Raw genomic sequence first — 22,142 nt, 5'->3', positions numbered from 1 at the left:
TCCTGGTGCTGCCCACCCGTCAGGACCCTCCCAGAGCCCCCTCAAAGAATCCACGTTCAGCATTCTGGTTTCTACAGCATCTATTGGCACTCTCCAGAAAAGGGACCCACTCCCAGCATCCCACCCGCCCCACCAGGGCTTGGGAACAAGGAGCTCCCCTCACATGGGCCAGGCAGGTGCCCCCATCCCCACACAGAGCAGGGGAGCCAGAAAATTGAGAGGGAGAGGGGGAGAAGGTCTGACAGTGCCGTCTGGTCCCCAGGAGGTCACTTCAAGATCCAGCAGCATCATTGCATCCCTGGGAGTCACTTCAAGGTTTAGTAGCAGCATCCCATGCCTGGGAGGTCACCTCAAGGTTCAACAGCAGCATCTTATTCCTGGGAGGACGCCTCAAAGTTTATCATGTATCTTATTCCTGGGAGGACACCTTAAAGCCCATCAGCAGCAGCATCCCATTCTTCACCTCAAATTCAGACAGCCTCCTGTCCTAGGGAGGTCAGCTCAAAGTCTGTCAGCAGCACCTTGTGTCCGGGAGGTCACCTCAAAGTCCACCAGCAGCATCTTGGGAGGTCACTTCAAGTCTCTGGGAGGTCATCTCAAATTTCAGCAGCAGCTTCCCGTCCCTGGGAGCACACCCTGAGGTCCAACAGCACCTTCCTGTTGTCAGGAGGACACCTCAAGGCCCGACAGCAGGTCCAACAGCCTGGTCCCATCCCTGGGGGGTCACATCCTGGCTTCCCACCCCCTCTGCTGCCGCGGGTGCCGCCACCACGGGCACCGGGTTGGCGCAGGTGAACGGCTGCTCCTGCCGCCTGTGGATCCTCTGGTGCGCCTTGAGGTGGGAGAACCTCTTGAAGGTCTTCTGGCAGATGCCACACTGGTGGGGCCGGACACCCATGTGCATCCAGTGCTGCCGGACAAAGTCCGACACCCAGGTGAAGCTGCGGTTGCAGCAGGGACACAGGATGAGGTGGTGGCCGGAGTGCCGGCGCTGGTGCACCGTCAGGAAGATCTGGTTGGAGAAGGTTTCCAGGCACTCGTTGCACGTGTACATCATCTTCCCAGGTGACAGCGAGCACCTGGCAGGCCCAGGATCCTGCCACACCGTGCCACAGTCCCTGCTGGGGGCTTGTGGCTGGGAGGATGGGCACAGGGTCTGGTTGGGACATTCCTTCTGCTCTGAGGGCTGGCAGGCGCCGTTGGCTGCCCAGGTTTGGGGCTGGGATGTTGGGCACTGAGATGTTGGGCACGGCCCCTGGCTGGAGCACGGCCCCTGGCTGGGATATGCCTTTGCATCCAAGGGCTGGCAGGAGCCATTGGGTGCCCAGTTTTGGGGCTGGGATGTTGGACACTGGGATGCTGCACACGGCCCCTGGCTGGGACATGCCTTTGCATCCAAGGGCTGACAGGACCCATTAGGTGCCCAAGTTTGGGGCTGGGATGTTTGGCACGGTGTCCTGCTGGGACACTTCTCTGGCTTTGAGGCCTGGCACGTCCCGTTAGCTGCCCAGGCTTGGGAGTGGGATGCTGAGCACGGCACCTGGCTGGGCTCCGAGGGCTGGCACGTCCCGTTGGCTGCCCAGGCACGGAGGTGCCGCCTCATTTTCTTCTTGGACATGAACTTGCGGTCGCAGTGGACGCAGACGTAGGGCACCCAGTTGGCGTGGCCACGCTGGTGGATCAGGAGGTTGATCTTCAGCAGGAAGGTTTTCCTGCAGATGGGGCAGGAGTAAAATTCCCTGGCGGAATTTCGCTGCAAAGCCGCCGGCCGGCCCACACAAGAATCCTTCTCCGGCTCCCCTGGGCTGGGATCTGCCTGTTCTGCCTGTTTGTGGACATCTGGTATCACCTCCTTTCCTGGTTCTTCAGGAGTGTTGGCCACCAGATCTTGGCCAGTATTCCCTGAATCTTTAACAGCCTCCTCTTCCAGACCCTTGTCCTCTTCCGAACCCTTAGAGGGTGTTTTGGGTATCGACAGCTTCTCTGCAGCAACTTCCTCCTGTGGCAGCTCCCTTGGGATCCCTGCCTCAGCATCTCCTGGGAATTTTTTAGAATCCAAACATCATTTTTCCACATGGTTTTAAGGCATCAACAGCTCCCACCCTCCTTCACTTCCCACCCTGTTCCCAGCCTTGCTCTCCTCTTCCAGCTCAGTCTCTAGACTGTGTAAAGGCCAGGAACAGCCACAGCTTATCCCTCTAGACATCCCAAGAGCAGTTTGAGGTGACCAACATCACCCAGGGGAACAGGGGACTCTGACAACCACCCTGGGGCTTGTCTGGGCAGGTGCACCCATCCCATGCTGTGCCTTATCCCAAACGGTGTCAGGGCTGGTAACAGAATCTGCTGCCCTTTCTTGGAAGCCCCAAGTCTGGAGAGAGGCTCAACAGATCCCCCACAAACTGTGGCCCCACCAAGGAGGGATAAAAGTTCTGCCCCAGTACCTGCTGCAGGGGGAGAAGAGTCCTGACCCTCAGCTTTCCAACAGGACACGGAGAGCAGGAAGGGAAGGGACGGGGTCGGCTGGCTGAGATCCGCCGGGACAGCAGTGCCTTCCAGAGGGACGGGTGCTGTGAGGGCAAGAGCAGTGATGAAAGTGGGTGAGGAACAGCTCAGAACAGGGCAGGGATTCCTTGAAACAGCAGCAGGATTTGCCAGGCACTCACATGTGCTGCAGTTCTCTGGGTTCCCACTTTCCTCCATCAGGATCCCACTTTCTTCCGCTGGGCTCCCGCTTTCCTTTGCTAGGCTCCTGTTTTCCTCTGCTGGGCTCCTGTTTTCCTCTGCTAGGCTCCTGTTTTCCTCTGCTAGGCTCCTGTTTTCCTCTGTTAGGCTCCTGTTTTCCCCTGCTAGGCTCCTGTTTTCCTCTGCTGGGCTCCTGTTTTCCTCTGCTGGGCTCCTGTTTTCCTCTGCTGGGCTAGTGCTCTCCTCCACCAGGTTCTTGCTTTCCTCTACCAGGTTCCAATTTATCTCCACTGGGCTCCTGCTTTCCTCCACCAGGTTCTTGCTTTCTTCTACCAGGTTCAAATTTATCTCCACTGGGTTCCTGCTTTCCTCCACCAGGTTCATGCTTTCTTCTACCAGGTTCCAATTTATCTCCACTGGGCTCCTGCTTTCCTCCACCAGGTTCTTGCTTTCTTCTACCAGGTTCAAATTTATCTCCACTGGGTTCCTGCTTTCCTCCACCAGGTTCATGCTTTCTTCTACCAGGTTCCAATTTATCTCCACTGAGCTCCTGCTTTCCTCCACCAGGTTCTTGCTTTCTTCTACCAGGTTCCCATTTATCTCCACTGGGCTCCTGCTTTCCTCCACCAGGTTCTCGCTTTCCTCTGACAAGCTCCCACTTTTCTCTGCCACATTCAAGCTTTCCTCTGGCTCCCTGCAGTCCCTCTCCATTGTCTCTGTCTCCAGTAGCATGTCATAGCTGGTGCAGTTCTCTTGGGCTGGCTCTGTGGAGGACAAGGACATTGGGATTCACCAGAAGCCAGTGCAAGCTTCTCCACAGGGTGCCAGGATCCCTCACACCCAGCAGCTGCTGTAGCAGGGAATTCCAGGCTATCCACATGTCCCAGCAGCTGTTCTCTCACAGCAGACACCTCCCCTGGAAGTGTCCCAGGTTGGACAGGGCTTGGAGCAACCTGCACTAGTGGAAGGTGTCCGTGACCATGGCAGGGGCTTGGAAAGAGATGAGCTTTAAGATTCCTTCCAACCAAACCCAAAATTCTGGGATTAACAGTCCTAGTGAGCAGCCAGAAGCTGCTGGCACAGAAAAAACTCGGTGTCACCCACCTCCAGCCAGCTCTGGGGACATCTCTGCTGCCTCCGGCTCTGATTCCAGCGGCGTGCTCAGCTCTTCTCTTTCCAGCTGTAATAACAGTTCAGGCTTGGACAGGGCACAGTCTGGGCAAGAGCAAGACAGACATCAGAAACATGATGGGACAGGGACTCTTCACCCACAGCTGGGCAAGAGTCAGCCCCAGCCCAGGAAACTTCATCTACAACCAAGGCCAATCATCTACAACAGGAGTTATGGCTACAGACAGGAAACAGCAGGCAGAGCTGACAGGGGAATATGGAAAGAAGCCTCTGAAAAAGTCCCTTGGGAACAACTGCAAGAGAATCCATCCTTGCTCCACGCTTGCTACAGAATTCCCTGTTCTCCCAGAAATTCACCTTGCAGATAGGAAAATACCCTGAATGACAGGAAGGAAATTGTGAGGCTCCTGACTGCATGTCCACCCAGAGCACGAGGGCAGTGCTGAGGGACCACCTCAAATCCTGGGAGCAATTCCGGGCCCCTTATGGCAAGGAAGACATTGAGGGGCTGAAGTGAAGTGAACAGACCTGGGGAACAGAGCACCAGGAGCTGGGGGGCTCAGCCTGGAGGAAAGGAGGCTCAGGGGGGACCTTGTGGCTCTGCACAGCTCAATGACACCCAGGAGGGAATCAGGATCTGCTCCCAAGGAACAGGACAAGAGGAAACAGCTTCAGTGGGAGGTTCAGGTTGGATTTTAGGGAAAATTCTCATCAAAAGGGGTGTTCCAGGCAGAGAATTTTTGAGGTGACAAGCTAGGGAGATGACAACACCAACAATGTACCTGTTCTCCATGAGGAAAAGACACCAAGCACTTACTACCCTGTCCTGCGTGTCCCTGCCATGCTCCAACCGCTGCCAGAGAGGACAGGGAAAGGAGAGGGTTATCTGAGATCCAGTGAAAGGCAAAGAAGCAGAGAAATGACCCCAAGAGAGCTCCTTGGGGCTGCCAAAGCGGCGGAAACACAGCCTACACAAGGACACCAGCATCTCGTAGTTGCCTTCCATGACGCTCCGGTACATCTCCTTCTGTCTCTCGTCCAGGCTTGCCCACTCCTGCGGGCTGAACCGCACTGCCACATCCTCGAACAGCACCGGGATCTGCAACACCGGCTGGGATGTGGCACAGGGCAGCATCCCCGCACAACTCCCAGCCCTTCAATAGCTCCAAAAGCCCCCATACGGAGTCCCCTTGCTCGTCCCTAAAGCAGCCCGCTCCCAGCAGCCCACTGGATTCATCCCCAATCTCCTGAAACCCACTGCTGCCCCCTGAGGAGCCACTCGAATGGCTCCGGCAATTCACTGCATTCCCCTCCTGTCTCCTGAAACCCTCCTCAGGAGCCCCCCAAACCGCTCCCAGCCCTCCAGAGCCCCACGAGCGACCCCCAGGCTCCCTCCCAGCCACAAACCCTCCTTCCAACAGCCCCATATGCGACCCCTCAACCTCGCAGCAGCCCCTAAGTGACTCCCCCATCCCACTCCCAGCCCTCCTCCCCCCCCATCAATCCCCTCAGCCCCACAAGCGACCCCCTCTCGCCCCCTCGGGGGTCCCCCCGGCTCGCCCATCGCGGCGCTCACCCCGTGGAGCCGCAGGGCAGCGAGGGGCCGGTCCCGCAGCGCCGCCTCCGCCCGCTCCATCCGCCGCTCCAGCGCCTCGAGGCGCGCACGGAGCTCCGCCATGGCCCCGCGCCGCTGCGGGCAGGGCGGGCCGCGCGGGACACGCCGCCGGAGGGGCGGCACCGAGCTCCGGGGGTGGGTCCGATCGGTGGATGGACCCTGGGATGGGATGGCATGGGATGGGATGGGATGGGATGGGAGGTGCCGAGCTCCCGGAGGGGTGGGGCCGATGGAGGGATGGGCGGTGGGATGGGTCGGGAGGGAGGTGGGATGGGTTGAGGGGTCGACACCGAGGTGTCGGAGGGGTGGGTCGGATGGATGGATGGATGGATGGATGGATGGATGGATGGATGGATGGATGGATGGATGGATGGATGGATGGATGGATGGATGGATGGATGGATGGATGGATGGATGGATGGATGGATGGATGGATGGATGGATGGATGGATGGGGAAGTGGTTGGTGGCAGCTCGCAGAGGGTCGGGGTTAATGTCACGGGCTCTGCTGGGCTCGGTTCATCACTGGCCTGGGTGAAAGGGTTGATGCCTCCTCAGGGATCAAAGCTGGGAGGAGCAGCTGATGCCCCTGAGGGCTGTGTGGCCCTACAGAAGGACCTCAGCAGGTTGGAGAGATGGGCAGAGAGGAAACTTCTGCAATTCAACAAGGGCAAGTGCAGGTGCTGCACCTGGGGAGGAGCAACCCCAGGTACCTGCAGAGGCTGGCGGTGACCTGCTGGAGCAGCTCCATGGGGAAGGAACTGGGGTTCCTGGGTGACAATGAGCTGTCCCCGAGCCAGCAGAGTGTCCTGTGGCAAGAGGCCAATGGGATCCTGGGGTGCATTGGGAAGAGCATTCCCAGCAGCTGCCAGGAAGGGATCCTGCCCCTCTTCCCAGCCCTGGAGGCACCTCTGGAATGCTGTGTCCAGCTCTGGATCCTCAGCACGGTAGGGACAGGGAGCTCCTGGAGAAGGGCCAGCGGAGGCTGTGGAGATGAGGAAGGGCTGGAGCATCTCCGTGCCCAGGAAAGGCTGAGGGAGCTGAGGCTGTTCTGCCTCAGAGGAGCCCCAGCTGAGAGGGACCCTCAGCCCTGGGTATCCCTGTCTACCCTTGGCTGTCCCTGAGTGTCTCCATGTGTCCCTGGGTGTCCCTGTCCATCTGTCTGTCTGTCCCTGAGTGCAGGGAGGGTCAGAGCAGACCCAGGCTCTGCTCCAGGCCCAGCAATGGCACCAGAGCAACGGGCAGGGACTGATCCCAGGAACTGCCCCTGCACAGGAGGCAGAACTTCTGCCCTGGGCAGGGACCGAGCTGGAACAGAGCCCTGGGAAGGGCTGGAGTCTCCTCACCGGGGATATTCCAGAATTGTCGTGATGTCATCCTGAGCCCTTTGCTCTGGGATGGCCCTGCTGGAGCAGGGAGGTGCCACCAGGTGCCCACTGTGCTCCCCTCCATCCTGGGATTCCGTTGTCCCGCCGGGAAGCGCCGCTGCGGTGGAACCTCGGGGGGGATTTCCTGCCACTCCGCTCAACATCAGCCCCTTGCCGGTGACTGACAGCTGTCAATCACCGCGGGGGCTGCCGGCCGGCGGGGGCCGCTGTGGCGGCGGCGGAAGCGGAGGAGGAAGAGGAAGCGGCGCTTCTTGGCGGCAAGGAAAGGCGGCGGCGAGGCAGGGCAGCAGCGGCGGCCAGGGAAGGGCCGGTCCGAGCGGGGAGCTCCAGCTCCGGGAAGCACGGCAAGCACCGGGCCGGCCCCGGTGTGCGGCGGCCGAAGCGGGGCTGTCCTGCCCCGCTGTTGTCGCTTGCCCTGCGCTCCGTGTGTCCCGGTGCGGGGATGGAGCTGGCGGGCGGCAGCACCATCTCGCTGTGGACCGTGGTGGCGGCCGTGCAGGCGCTGGAGCGCAGCGTGGCCGCACACGCGTCCCGGCTCTTCAGCCTGGAACACCGGGCCGGCAACAGCGAGAAGAAACACCTGGACTGCGAGAAAATGGTCGGGGAGTTCGGGAGCCAGCTGGAGAGCAAGTGCGCGGCGCTGGGCACCCTCATCCAGGAGTACGGGAGGCTCCAGCGGCGCCTGGAGAACATGGAGAACCTGCTGAAGAACAGGAACCTCTGTATCCTGCGGCTGCCCCCCGGGGTGGAGGTCCCCAAGGTAAGGGACGGCTCTTTAAGGGGTCTGGAGGGGACAGGGACAGCGCAGAGGCTCCTCTGCTCCTCCGTTGGACTTTGCGCTTTTCTGACGCAGAGATGGAGCAGCTGACAGGCGTTTTAAAACACTGTTATTCCATTTTCAGTCTCGTGGAAAGAGACTTTCTGTCAAACTCTTAAAAACTTTCTGCAAATCCATTTCCCACACTCCTCGCCTCTCCCGGCAGCTTTCTGCCATGGAAATCATTACACAATCTCTGCCAAGATTTCTTCTGTCGCCCGTCGTGCGAAGGCACGAAGCAGGAAGTGTTTGCTCCTGTGTGTTGTTGTATTCAGCTGGTTTTCCCTGCCAAAGGATGGACTCTCACGTTTTTACCAACAACGGGAAGTTCTTCCCCATTCTGAGGTCCCCAATGGGATCAGGCTCCAGGGGGAAGTGAGAATATTGTAAAATAACACAATTAATCTCCCAAAGTTTAGCCAAGATCCAAACTTACTCTCAGTGTCCAGAGAATGCCCCAAGGCAGGAGTTTTCTTCCCCTGACACCTGGTAGCAGGAACAAGTAGGGAGTAGGATTCTCTGCGCTCCAGGAGCAGTGCTGAGTGTCACTTTTGGGATTGCAGGCCCCGGCTGTGGCGTTGGAAAACGATGCCGCTGGTTTTTCCACACAGGAGTGGGAGAACCTGGAGGAATGGCAGAGAGAGCTGTGTGGAAAGGTGCTGACAGGGAAGAGAGAGGCCCCGGTCCTGCTGGGTGAGTGTTGCTGTGGGGTCAGCACACATGGGAAGCAGATTTGTGGGAGCACAGTGAGGCCACTGTCTGTGTTTGAGGACTCTCCGTGCTGCCCAGCCATGTGCTGTAGGAGATGAGGGTGGTTTGGGGAGTGCTGCTGGGTGTGTTCCTCCCTGTGGATGCAGCACGGAAACATTCCTCTCTCTGTTCCTTGTCAGACGATGTCATCTCTGAACCTGCCCTCCTGTCCCGGCTCCAGGGAGGAGAAGCGCCCTGCAATGAGGAGGAGGCAGCTCCCAGAGAGATGCCAGCAGAACCAGGTGCAGGTGAGGGATGAATTAAAGCTTTAATCCTGGGAGTGAGGGTTGTGTGGTGCTGTCATCACACAGAGGTTGGCACAAGGTGATGCTCCTGGTTTGCTCAGAGGGAACCTCTTGGATCTCAAAAGGAGATGGTTCAGGGAGAGTAACAGAGGGGGATAAAAAATGTAAAAGGTTTGATTTTTAGGATTACAAGTCAGGAAGAAGTTCTTGGCTGTGAGGATGGTGAGACCCTGGCACAGGTTGCCCTGTGGTTGCTCCTGGATCCCTGGAGGTGTCCAAGGCCAGGCTGGACAGGGCTTGGAGCAATCTGGGATAGTGGAAGGTGTCTCTAACCATGGCAGAGGGTGGAAGATTAACCCAAGCTCTCCTGGGATTCTGTGATCTGATTCCATGATTTCTGTCATTGGCAGAGGCTCTGCTGTTTGAACTCAGTGTGAGCAGCTGGGACAGCAGAGAAGTGCAGGAAAACCAGGAGGGAAGAGCAGGGCTGGCTGAACCTGGCCATGGTGAGTGTTATGGAAGGACCTTGGCTCGAGGGTCTGGAACTGGGGGGTACTGAGGGAACCCCTTCCCTGCAGGGCAGGGCAGGGCAGAGCTCCCAGAATCAGGAATGGGAAATGCTGGAGAGGTTGTGTGTAGCAACAGGGTGAGTGGGTGGGCACAAACTTCCTGGGGCAGCGAGGGAGGAGTCCAGTGGGACTGCAATAACCAATAAAGGAGTTTCCTCTTTCCCAGTAAAAGAGTTTCCTCTTTTCCTCAGCAGACTGCAGCATTCCAGAGCCAAGCTTTGCTGTCATTGTGAAGCAGGAAGAGGAGGAAGAGCCTTATGCAAAGGAGCGGGGAGCCATGGAGGGCGTGGAGTTCTCAGAGCTTGGTGTGGGTGAGTTCCGAGCGATCCCACATCGTCCTGTGCTGCTGGAGATGTGGGAATCCCTGACATCCCTGCTGTGGGATGGTGTGTGATGAAATGTGGGGGCTTAGGGGAGGCAGGCAGGGCACTGGGGAGACAGCAGGAGCCAGGCTGAGGTGGGGAGTGAGCAGGAAGCATGGGGAGAATTTTATTCTTGGGAAGGTCAAAGTGCTGGGAGGATGAGGCACTGCAGGTGAGGAGACTGGCATACCTGGAATGAATCCCTCAGAATACCAGGAATCATTAAGTTGAAAACAATTCAGAGCAGGGAACTTGTTTCTGTCTGTTTGAAAAATGCTGATTAAATTTGCAGCAGTAAAGATTTGATTTTTAATAAAAATAACATTAAACCTATGAGGTTCTAAATGCTTTCTTTCAATCTTTTCATTTTTCAAATAATTTCACCTGCTGTAAATGGTAGTTTGTTGTATTGTACTTTATGGATGGAGAGACAGAAATTGACCTTAAATCAAAAAACCCCACGGGGTTCAATTGTTTTCAGGTTTCCATACTGTGGTGGAGCCTGAGCAGAAGAATGGCTCTTCATATGTATATCCAAGATCCAAACAGGCCTGAAGTGTTAAAATATTTAAAAATACATGTAAATAAGTTCACAATACAATTCTCACCCAGATCACATAAATCCTGCAGCCAGCAAAACATTTTCAGTGTTGTGGTCATGATAGGTTGAGTCCAGGAAGAGAAAATAATGTCTAGTTTGTGGTTTGTTTTTTTTATTTCTCGGTGCATTTCACTTGTGTTTTGACAGCAGCTGTTTGTTCTGGAACAGGAGTTCAGCGAGGTTGTTGCTCTCCAGAGTCCCCATCAGTGCTGTCACAAGAGTGGTAGAATATTGCAATTTATAGAGAGATTTAGACCCAAATATAGAGTGTGGCAAGGGGAGAATTTGAAAATAAACAGAATAAATTAAAACACCTAAATAATAATGACCTCGTTTTTATGTAGGTCACACGAAAGTCAACTTCCTGTGGAAAAGTTGGTTCAGCAAAAAATTTGGGGTTTCAGTCAAAATGCTCAGTTGTGAAGAGCATTTTTAGCTTACTCTTATCTAAGAATCCATGGGCTCTGTTGACTGACAGCTGATTTGAATGGAGCTGTTCCCTCCTGAGGAAATCCATGAAATCAACATTTCATCTCACGTCAAAATTTCATGGAGACATCAAACCTCTTGATTCGGTGGTGTCATGACAATGGAACTGTTTGGGTTCCTGCTGCCTTTCATCTCCTTGTGGATTTAATGGTTGGATATGGAAAGCAACTTCCAGTCACAATCTGCTTGGTCAGATCTCACTCAGGGACAAAAGGGTTTAGAACTCTCCCTAAAATTTTGATGATTTGCTGCTTTTGTACAGAAAGAGGGAAAATTACACTCTGTGTTTTGGTCCAGTTGGAACTTGAATCTAAACATCTTATAACTTCATTTTAAAAAATATTCTTAGTGCCCTGAATTGCAGATTAATATAGAGGCAAAGGCTTCCTGCTGGCACAGGGCTGGGTTATTGGGAAGGAATTCCTGGCTGAGGGTGGGGAGGCACTGGCACAGACTATCCAGAGAAGCTGTGGCTGCCCCTGGATCCCTGGAAGTGTCCAAGGAAAAGTTGGACAGGGCAGAGGGTGGCATTGTATGAGCTTTAAGGTCCCACCCAAACCATTCCAGGATTCCATAAGAGCAGGATGTGTTCTGGGATAAAGAGGCATGTGGCCCTGTGAAGCAGTGGAGGGACAATTCCCCTGTGACCAGAATATTCTGAATTCTATTTGAGATCATCTCAGCACAAACAACCTTAGTTGCCCTTTCTGGGCTGTTTCTGTATTTTACATGCTCCATGTTTCAACTTTTTGAAGTTGCCTTTGATATCGGAGGTGACGCAGTATTTTATGGTTTCTCTGTTCCAGAGCCCAGCTCTCCTGAATTTCAGAGACAAATACATGTATTTGTAGCAAATCTCTGAGCTATTTTGGGATTTGCGTTGTTTGAATTGCAAAAATAGAACCCTGAATTCAAGAGAAAATTCAAGTGACACAGAAAGGCACTCCTTCTTCAGGACTGAGAGGAAGAATAGATATTGTCCCTGTGCACAGGCAGAGTGATGCTTGCAGGAATCACAGAATCATGGAATTGTTGAAGTTGGGAAATGCCTCTATCAACCATTTCCCAGCACTGCCAAGGCACCACTAACCCACATCCCTGAGTGCCACATCCCTTCAGAGATGGGGACACCACCCCTGCCCAGGGCTGGGCAGCCCTTTCCAGGAAGGAATTTTCCCAATATCCCACCTAAATGGATAAGGACCACAATCCCTCAGAGCTCTGAAAGAATTCACAAGTATCTCACAGCTCAGAGGATCCTTGATCCCTCATGGCTCTGGGCTGAACCCCAGTCTCTCACAGCTCTGAGGGAATTTGTCCTCACAGATCTGAGGGGGATCCTGTTCCCTCATGGCTCTGGGTGATCTCTCACAGCCCTGAGGGAATTGGTCCTCATGGCTCTGAGAGGATCCCTGTTCCCTCATGGCTCTGAGGGGGATCCTGTTCCCTCATGGCTCTGAGAGGATCCCTGTTCCCTCATGGCTCTGAGGGGGATCCTGTTCCCTCATGGCTCTGAGGACCCTGTTCCCTCATGGCTCTGAGGGGGATCCTGTTCCCTCATGGCTCTGGGTGGACCCTGTTCCCTCACGGCTCTGGGTGGACCTCGATCCCTCATGGCTCTGAGGGGATTCCTGTTCCCTCATGGCTTTGGGTGTACGCTGTTCCCTCATGGCTCTGAGGGCCCTGTTCCCTCATGGCTCTGAGGGCCCTGTTCCCTCCTGGCTCTGAGTGGAACCCTGTTCCCTCATGGTGCTGGTGAACCCTGAGTTCTCACAGCTCTGAGGGGAAACCTGTTCCCTCATGGCTCTTAGGGGTACCCTGTTCCCTCCTGGCTCTGAAGGCCCTGTTCCCTCATGGCTCTGAGGGGAACCCTGTTCCCTTATGGCTTTGGGCGGATTCTGTTCCCTCATGGCTTTGGGCGGATTCTGTTCCCTCATGGCTCTGAGGGGGATCCCTGTTCCCTCATGGCTCTGAGGGGCTTTGGGCAGATCCTGTTCCCTCGTGGCTCTCAGGGGGACCCTGTTCCCTCATGGCTCTGAGAGGGATCCCGTTCCCTCATGGCTCTGAGGACCCTGTTCCCTCATGGCTTTGGGTGGACCCTGTTCCCTCATGGCTCTGAGGGGAATCCTGTACCCTCATGGAGCGCTGTGGTTCAAGGTGCAGGTGCCTGTGTGGCCAGCACACAGTGAGGGTGGCCGGGGTCATGGCGGGCGGTGAAGGAGCCCCCTGGTGCCAGCCCGGCCACCCCTCAGCCGCCATTCCCCACAGGGCCGGACACCGCTGGACACAACGCCCAGGCCCCGGCGGAGGGCAGGAACCGGCCGAGTGCCCGGAGCTGCAGGGACCGGGATGTGAGAGGGAATCCCGCGGATACCGGCACCGGTGAGTGGTGTCAGGGCCGGTGGGTGGGAGGGGGACGTGGGACACTGAGCACCTGCCAGGTTTTGGGGACGTCTGGGGTGTGCGTGGTGTTTTGGCCTGGAAAAGGAGGCTCAGGGGGGACCTTGTGGATCTGCACAACTCCCTGACAGGAGGGGACAGCTGGGGGCTCAGGCTCTGCTCCAGGGAACAGGGACAGGAGGAGATGGAACGGCCTTGAGTTGTGCCACGAGAGGTTTAGGTAGATATTGGGAAAATTCCTTCCCCAAAAAGGCTGTCCAGCCCTGGCCCAGCTGCCCAGGGCAGTGGTGGAGTCCCCATGGCTGGAGTGATTCAAAAGTCCTGTGAATGTGGCACTTTGGTGGCCTTGGCAGTGCTGGGGGAATGGTTGGATTCAGTGACCTTGAAGGGCTTTCCCAACCTCAACAATTCCATGATTCTATGACCAGCATCTCTCCAAGGCATTTGCTGTGCTGAGTCAGGCATTCCATCCCCACCAGCCTTTCCAGAATGCTCCATCACACCCTTCTTTTCCCTCTCCTGGGAAATGCACCAGCCCCCCTTGGCCAGGTCTGCACTGTAAAGGTGCAGAGTGCTGGCCCATCTGCCTTTATTTATTCCACAGACTTTTGGGGTTTTTTTTTTCTATAAGTTTCATGACTTATTCTCTAAGAACTCTCTTCTCATGAGTGTTTCTCTGATGGGTGAGAAGTGATGTGTGACTGAGAGGGACTGAAAAGGAAACAACAGAACTCCAGTGGCACCAAGAGAGAAACAAAACTCAAGGACAAGAATGCAAGTGGCTCTGGCCTCTCCTGAGGCCATAGAGAGCATGTTTTCACTTGCATGAAAATGTTGTGCATTTCTCAGGCTCAAACATCTGCTGAGGGTTTTGTAACCAACATTTCAGGTCTGTTCAAGAAGCCTTGGTCAGCAAGAACTAGAACTGGAGCGAGGCTTTCTTTAGAATGTGAGCTAGAACAGAGCAGATCTGGCTGGGCTGGGCTGACAGTTGGAATTAATTTTGTATGGTGTTAAAATAACACTGGTTCTTGTTAACAGAAGACAGCATACTCCAGATTAAGCAAGAGGAGGTGTTGTGCACTGCAGTTAGAGAGGAGGAAACTGCAAAAGCTCCTGGAGAGCCCTGCCCAGGTGAGTAACTGCATACCTCAGAGGGAAAATGAAACAGGATAAAATTCCATGTTGTGTGTGGGTTTTTCCTCTCTACCTCTGGTCATGTATTCCAAATTTTCAAGAAGTTTTGAGCAGACTTGCCAGAAGACTCAACAGATGAGGGCTGGTGTTGCCCCTTTCCCTTCTCACGGACATTTTGGAGTTTGTGGCTGCATGGCTGGTTTTTACCCAAGTGTAAATTAGGAGTTGTTTCATCCTCCCCTAAATTCCTTCAGGTTGCCTTTTCCCTCCTGCCTTCCCTTCTGGGTAAGGAGGAGCACACAGACTCCTCTGAAAGCATGCAGAGCCCAGGGCTCTGTTCTTTGCCCTCTCACTTAGAATCTCTTTGTTTTACAAATCAGCTGCTCTGCTTTGCAGATTTTCCTCACTCTTTACAAAGGTAGCAGTGCTGCCTGTTGGCTCCACTGCAACTGTACTTGGCTTTCTGTGTTTGTAGCCAGCTGGAATTTTTAGACCTTTCCAACAAGTTTCCTTAAGAAACTGGGCTTAGGGAAGCTTGGCTTGGGGTAACAACCTCCAAAGCCCAGACCAGAGCAAGTTTTTAGCCTTGTGCAATCCTGAGTTTAGGCAGGTATGATACACTTCTCCTGGGCTTCCTCCCTTAGCAGAACGAGGATTTTACGAGCCTGAGGCATCCAGTCAGACCAGGAAAGGCAGCGAGGTGGATGCCAGGGAGCTGCCAGGCACAGAGGGTGAGGACCTCCCAAGAGACCCTGACACAGGTGAGGATGTGCCAAAAACTCCACTGCAGGAATTACCCCTTACTGGCTCTTCCTGCTGTGCCTTCCCTGATGCTTTGTTACCATTGAGCATTCCCAAATTATCCAGGCTTTGTGTCTTCCCCCTGGTGTTTCTCAGTTGTGTAAATTCTCCCCAATGAACAGGATTTCAGACTTATGCAATGAATGTTTCATCGTGGATTAAACAAGAGGAGGAGCCACCCTGCTCTAAACAGCAGGACTCGGAGAAAGAGGAAATCTCTGCAGATCCAAGTACAGGTCAGTGACAGATTTCAGCTGGGATTTTGGGGACAGTAAATCCAGTTTAGAGTATTTTTTAATACTATATGAAATGTCACAACCTTAGGATGTTAACCATGAGTGAACTGGGACAAATCTCAATCTGCTGGTTAATATTTGGTCACAGAAATTTTGGGTTCTGACAGCTGAAGAGGCTCCTTCCCCCTTGAGCTGCCCAAAGGCTGTCAGAGGCACTGGCTTGGGCTTGTGATGAGGCAAACCCAGAGCTGTGCTCAGGCTCATGCCCCCCTCCTTCTCCAGCCAAATCTTGTTCTTTCTCCATGGCTCCATGGCCATACAGTTATCAGTGTCTGGGACACACATTCCTTTATTTTCTGGGAATTGGGAGCTCAGTGGGTCTCACTTTGGACTGCAGTTTATAGGGTTCAAGACAGTAGGCTTCAATCACAGAGAATTTCCATCCTGGGTGCAATTCGAGTCAGTGACTTTCAAAGAAAGTTCCATACCAAAAATACAGCTCCACTTGGGTTGTTACTCAGGCAAGAAAAATAGGTTTCTGTCCTAGTTTGGAGGAGAGGTGTCTGCTAAGAAAGGCAGGAGCTTCTCTTTGAAATGGAGAATGTAAACCCCCTCCCTCCAAATTATTATAATTTTGAAATCAAGGGGTTTTCAGGCAAAGATATGGGAATTAGGAATAACAGTTCTTTACTAGGGAAATTAAAATAGAAATACAGCACTACAAAGAACAAACCCCAAACCCTGACACAGTCAGAGTACAGCCTGACACCCGTCAGGCAGGGTGTTGGCAGCAGTCCCATCCCATGGTGGCTGCATCCTCCTGCAGTGACAGATGTGGCTCAGCTGGAGCAGTGCTCCTGTACAAGGTGCAGTTTCCCTCCGGAGCTCCAGTGGGGATGTGGAGAAATCCGGTTTTCCTCTGGAGTCCAGTGGAGAAAGGGGCTCCCTTAGTGTCCCAAAACCTCTGTTTTATGTTGGTAAGAAATGCTGGGCTCTTGCCCCTGGCTGGAGCAACTCCCAATGGGATGAAGTGATTTTATCAGTCCCACAGTGGGACTCAATGGCCATGAGCAGAAAATGACTGGCTGGAGGAAGGATGGGCTGTGAAAAGATAAAGAACAATGCCCTGCCTGCTTTCAATGGATGCCCATTAGCAGAATATCTCCCACAGAGATAAGGATCACTGCCCCCACCCTGAACAGATGGTGATAGAACAGATACCTTTTATCACATCCTCCTAGTAACTCCAGACAGTTTCCAAGGCTGTTCATTAAAAAAATTGTTAGACAGCATGAATTCCTGGGAGCAGAGAGTGCTTCTGTTAAGCCCAGGAGGGGAGGTTTAGGTTGGATATTAGGAAAAGGTTCTTCCCCCTGAGGGTGGTTGGGCACCAAACAGACTCCCCAGGGAATGGGCACAGCCTCAAGGCTGCCAGAGCTCAGGGAGCACTTGGACAACGCTCTCAGGCCTGGGGTGGGATTGTTGGGGTGTCCATGCAGGGCCAGGGGTTGGACTCCATCCTTGTGGTGTCTCCCAGCTCAGGAGATCCCACAGTTTTGTGACTTGCTGAGCTGGCTCCAGGGCCCTGCTTGGATTCTGCTCCTGGAAATGCTCAGGGGAGTGTTTGGAGTGCAGCTGGGGACACTGAGTTGGCTCTGTGATCTGAGTGAGAGGCTGAATCTGAGACTGCAGCAGTCAATTTATGTAGATTTTAAAAAATACAGTTGAATAAAGTCCTTCTATTTTCCTGGAAATTTTGTTTCAGTGGATGCTGGTACTTCGTTCCCCCCTCAGTATTAAAGATGTGGCTTTGGGCTGTGAGGGACATTCCTCCTAAGGAGACTCTTGAATTAAAAATCTATAAAATCTCTGTTTCAGATGAAAATTTGAAGAGGAATCATCCAGCAAATTGCCTGGAGAGCAAGACCTGTGATTTAGAGGTACCAGGAAGGCTGGGAGAGGGGTTTCCCAAAGATCCCAGCCATGCAGTGACATGGGACAGTCAATGGAATTCAGAAATGATGGAAACAACCACCAGCAGGAATGGGAACAGCCTTGGAGGTGATGCTCAGTACGATTTCTTTAGTGCTCAGGAAAAGAGCCTGGAAAAGAGACCCTGTGTGTACAAGAGTGAGAGAAGCTGCCCACAGCAGGACCAGCCTCAGGCACCTCAGGGAGAAGGGGAAATGTTTCCAGGCCCCACGTGTGAGAGGATGTTCCCTCTGCTGCACCCACACCTGGGAGAAATGGGAATGGGCCCTGGAGAGAAGGGAATGGGCCTGGGAGAGATGAGAATGGGCCCAGAAGAGATGGGAATGGGCCTGGGGGAGAAGGGAATGGGCCCAGGAGAGATGGGAATGGGCCCAGGAGCTGCTCCCACCTCCTGTGAGGGACCAGGGCCCCGCTCTGAGACACCCCCAGGCCCAGGCAGGCCCCGTGATCAGGACAGCCTGGGCACAGAGGAACCTGCTGAGAACGAGGAGAGCTTCCCCACGGACACATCGGGCTCCAGCCCCTGCTGGGAGCCCCCCCTGGCCCGGGGCAGCCCTGCCCAGCAGCAGAGCCAGGGCCGGGGCAAATCCTACATTTGCACCGACTGTGGGAAAAAACTTTGTTTGCCATTCATGGCTCGTTAGGCACCAGACAAGTCACACAGGAGAGAGGCCCTACAAGTGCTCCAAGTGTGACAAAACCTACAGGAGGAAGGATTACCTCCTGAACCACCAGCGCCGGCACACGGGAGAGAGGCTTTTCCAGTGTCCTCTCTGCAGCAAAAGATTTGTGCTCAAGAGGAGCCTGATGAAGCATCAGGAAGGTCACATGCAGGACACCCACGTGTCACAGGTCAGCTGGCCCTGCAGGAACATCAGGGACTCTGTGATGCATTCCATGTAGGACATTCCCCACAGCCCCCTCAGTGTCCCCTCGCTGGGCCAGGGCAGCACCCCCAGCTCTGTGCCAGACCCTGAGGGCAGGAGGAGGCTGTGGTACGGCTTCCTGAGCCCCTCCCAGGAAAAGGGAGGTGGCTGGGGAGTTATTTTTCCGTGTTAGACAGCATTCACCAGTGCCTGTGGATTTGGGGAGGTGGAGTTTGGAGGTACTGCTGACTGTGAGTCCATGTGGCAGAGAAACTGCATTGACATGGAACCATTTGTGATGCCTGTTACAAAGAAGAGTTGTCTGAATGGAGAGAAATTATCCAAAATGTTATCCCAGGAGTCCAGAGTCCTGGGAACAAGTGAGTTAAAGGTATTAATTGTCCACTGAAGGAGTGAAACTGTGTCAGGAAGCACCCACTGGGGTAAGATGCTTTGGGAAAGGAAGTGTTGCACCTGTAGCTGCAGGAGGAAGCCTCTTTCTTCAGTGGCAAACAGAAAGAAGGTGCAGAGCCTGAGAGCCAGCTTATTCCCACTGTTAAATCCTGGGGCTCCTTGTTGCTGAACCCCAAGGGAGAATTCCTGGAGGGTGAGAAAACGGCTAGGGAGCCTCGAATATGGTTTTAATTCTGCACAGCCTTAAAGTTGTGTTGCATTTCTTTGCCCACATTGTTCAGTGTTTGTTCAGTTTTCCAAATCCTGTGAAAGCAGAACATGGAGATGCTGCAGAGAGACCTGGGAAACAGAGAGTTAACAAGCTGCTGTGTCCCAAACACTGATAACAGGAGAAGAGGCCATGTGGAGGTAGGGCAGCCCTGCTCCTCCAGCCTCCTCACTTGGGTCTGTGTGTCCCATTCCCAAGAGGAAAGAAGCTCCCAAGGTTTGTTTGTGGTCAAAAAGGAATGACAGGTGTCAGAAGAGTCCAAAAAAGCTGATAGCAAATCCCACTCTCAGCATGGAAATTGGTATTTTTGCCTTTATCTTCTGGTAGGAAGAGAAATAAAAACATAAAAGGGAAGAGTAAAGGGAGAGGGAGATCAGAGAGATGAAGGGGAGGACATCATCAGTCCTGGCTCTGACATCAATCCAGCTGACACAGTGCCCAGGATCCCAGAGGTGCCCCTCTGAGCCCTGGATCACCCTTTTACAGCCAAGTTTTCCACACCCTGGGGCTACCTTTGATGCAAACGAGTCAGCAGACATAGTCCATCCCTCTGTATCCTCTTAGAAATGGGTCAGGGGGGTCTTTGGTGGTTTTGATCCCCCCCAGCTTGATCAATCTTTGTGCTGTGCATGCTGTGCTTATCTCCAGCAGCCAGAACTAGGGTGTTTGTCCCAAAAAAGAGCTGTCCCAGCTCCATGTCCCCCTTTTGCAGCTGTATCCTATTCTTCCCCACAGCTCAGACACACCCCCTTAAAGTTTAAACTTGGGCCTGAAAAATGACCAGCTTGGGACTCTACTTGCTTCAGCAGCATGCAGGGAAAGAGAATTATTAGAGAATTTAGATAGGAAAAAGCATGGTAGAGACAAACAAGACCCTAGAGAGGAAAGGAAAGGGAGGAAAAGAGCTGAATTTCTGCTGTCAGTGAAAACCAAGCAGCTGCAGAAGGAGTTAAGGAAGAAAAAGAGGAAGACAAGCCCAAAATTGGAAAAATCAGAGGGTCCCCATCTGCAGCCACACCTTATTCCGTTTGTCCCTTGTTATGCAGGTTTGGGACACAGCAGCACTTTAACTCCTTGGTGCCCAGGATGCTGCACCCCAACACAGTGTTGGGACCCTCAGCTCTTATTGGGGCCAACTCCAGAAATTCCCTTTCCTGCCGAGAATTCAGGAATTTGCCATGGTGGTACTTTAATTTTAAATCAAAGAGTGCAGGTGCTGCATGGAGTCAGTGCACTGTAGCCTCTGGAATTGTTTTGGGGTTAAGGTTGGCTTCTCACCCAAGTCATAAATTAACCTGAGCAGTTTGGCACAGGGGCATTTGCTCCAGGGATTTTAACTCCTTGCCCTCCGGGTCCTACACCAGCATCCTGCTATGTTAACACTGGATATTGTGCTCCCGTGTCCATTAAAAAATTTTATTAATTGTTGGCAAGAATTAGCTGGTATGTGAATGTCCAGGCCATTATTCTGGCTGCATGGATGTTATTCCACTTTCTGGATGTGTGGCTGTTAAGGAAATTTCCCTGTCTGCTCATCCAGGCTCGTGTGAGCCGATGGGTCCGTGTTTGATCCCACACAGGTAAAACACTCACTCAGGTTTCCTCAAGACTCCATCCCACATTTCCCACAGCAGAGCCTCGAGCTGCTGGATCCTTACAACAATTTCATCTTGATACAACGACAGGGTAACAGCTCAAGGTGGTGCCTCCAAGGAGGGACCCCGAACAAAGGATTTCCACCCCCTCCTTGGGCTTTTCTCCCCTCATAGCCTGAACAGAAAATGCGGGATGATCGGCTCCTGCTGTGTCCCTGCATGTCCCTCACTGCGCCCTTTGTTATGGAAAAGTCGGGCACTTCTCGGCCCCTCGGGCTCCGGATTGTTTCCCTCCCTCCCTCCGCAGCCTCCAGGATGCTCTTGCAAATCAACCTGGGGCAGGTCGAACGGGATGGTTTCTCGGGAGCCATTCCCTGCATCTCCGAGCTCCAGGAGGTTCGGGAATGTCCTTCCCCCGGTTCACCCCGAGTTCCCATCCCGTTCTTCAGGGGACACGAGTGGGTTTTTAATCTGTGCAGTCAGGGCTTCAAGGAGTTAAGGCAGTGTCGCGATCGCTGATAAGGAACAGCAGTTAACAGGATGTGGCTGGAGAGGGGGCACGGCACATGGGCCAGCGCTGCTCCAGCTCCTCCCCGGGATGCAGACACGACAAACACAGCGGGGAAGCGAACAGGGAGAGCGCCAGGGGAGAATCGAGATCATCCCAAGCCCTCCGACCCAATTCCAGAAAGGTCCAGCAGCAGGATTGAGCCATTCCCTCATTTGTATGGGAAGTGGGAAACCTGATCGCGGGGCGGGGAAAATTTACCCCTAAGGAGGTGCCCCCATAAGAAGGTGCATCCTCGGGTCCGTGCCCACCCTGCACACCGGGATCGGCGCTGGAGCCAGGGCTGGTGATGTTCCCCGACCTCTCCCCTCTCCCTTCCTTCCTTTTTCATTTACTAACAGAACATAGGGGGCTAACTCATCCCAATATCCATGCCAAGTGTATAATTTACTAATCAAACCTCGTCGCTCTTTTGGGACCCTCTGGCGTTTGTCGTTCCTTTTGGACCGCGGGCATCTCCATGCCTGAGGAATTTCGCTCCCCTTTGGAGCGGGACACGGCACTGCTCTTTAAACATCCTCCTTCAGACACCTTTTGCTCGAGTTCAGGCTCCTCACGGGATTGAGTCGGACGTGTGGTGGCCTTCTAAGGACACGATTTATTCCTTTTACTAGTAAGAGTCTGGATTTGTCACCTGTCACTTTGTCGGTGGCGTCGCGGCGCAAAAATAGAGAAACAGAGGTGTCTGTGTCAGGGAAGAGCCTGTTTGGGGTCAGAGCTCCTTTACCTTAAAGGAAACTTAAGGAACCTTTTTTGTGCGCGTGTTTCTGCTTAAGTTTTGTCCGGATTCGTTGGCTGGAAATTTCAAGGGTATTAATTAATTAAAATTGTCAAATGCCACGGGTCGTTCTGCAGCGGGAGGGGAAGGGACAAGCGAGGCTGAAGGCAGAGGAGGAGCTCAGCAGCTGCCACCCCCCAAATCCAAGGTTTCGAGACATCTTTGCATTGGGAAGAAACGGGCGGGGAGGCGGCGGCTGGTCCCGGGGTCCGCCTGCGCTCCCCCGGCCCGGGACCGCGCTCCGGGCGAATCCCGCGTCCCGCCGGTGCTCGGTGAGGGAGTCCCGGTTCTCCAGTCCCGACCCACGGCCGGTGCTCAGTGAGGGAGTCCCGGTTCTCCACTCCCGACCCACGGCCGGTGCTCAGTGAGGGAGTCCCGGTTCTCCAGTCCCGACCCACGGCCGGTGCTCGGTGAGGGAGTCCCGGTTCTCCAGTCC

The 22,142-nt window shown here is 54.0% G+C and overlaps 1 protein-coding gene and 1 pseudogene across 3 annotated transcripts; one reads left to right on the top strand and one right to left on the bottom strand.

Annotated features, from left to right (window-relative positions):
• Positions 1-223: 223 nt before the first annotated feature.
• LOC116994027 (zinc finger protein 629-like) lies at positions 224-5,488 on the bottom strand. Of its 3 annotated transcripts, none has more exons than XM_033055418.1 (6): positions 5,393-5,488; positions 4,599-4,915; positions 3,790-3,900; positions 2,667-3,449; positions 2,445-2,570; positions 224-2,046 (listed from the first exon to the last, which is right to left on the bottom strand). In XM_033055418.1, the coding sequence occupies exons 3-6, from the start codon at positions 3,809-3,811 to the stop codon at positions 677-679; spliced, it is 2,301 nt and encodes a 766-aa protein (XP_032911309.1). In that variant the 5' UTR covers positions 3,812-3,900; positions 4,599-4,915; positions 5,393-5,488; the 3' UTR covers positions 224-676. The 3 variants fall into 3 exon arrangements, with proteins under 3 accessions (XP_032911309.1, XP_032911316.1, XP_032911324.1); XM_033055425.1 differs by having other exon boundaries at positions 4,634-4,915; XM_033055433.1 differs by having other exon boundaries at positions 224-2,037; positions 3,790-4,915.
• Positions 5,489-6,733: 1,245 nt separating this feature from the next.
• Positions 6,734-20,201, top strand: LOC116994083 (annotated as a pseudogene).
• The last annotated feature ends 1,941 nt before the right edge of the window (positions 20,202-22,142 follow it).

This window comes from Catharus ustulatus, chromosome 1 (genome assembly GCF_009819885.2).
Source record: "Catharus ustulatus isolate bCatUst1 chromosome 1, bCatUst1.pri.v2, whole genome shotgun sequence".
Classification (NCBI taxonomy): domain Eukaryota; kingdom Metazoa; phylum Chordata; class Aves; order Passeriformes; family Turdidae; genus Catharus; species Catharus ustulatus.
Note: the sequence above shows the minus strand (reverse complement) of the source record. Positions and strands in the feature narration are given on the sequence as shown.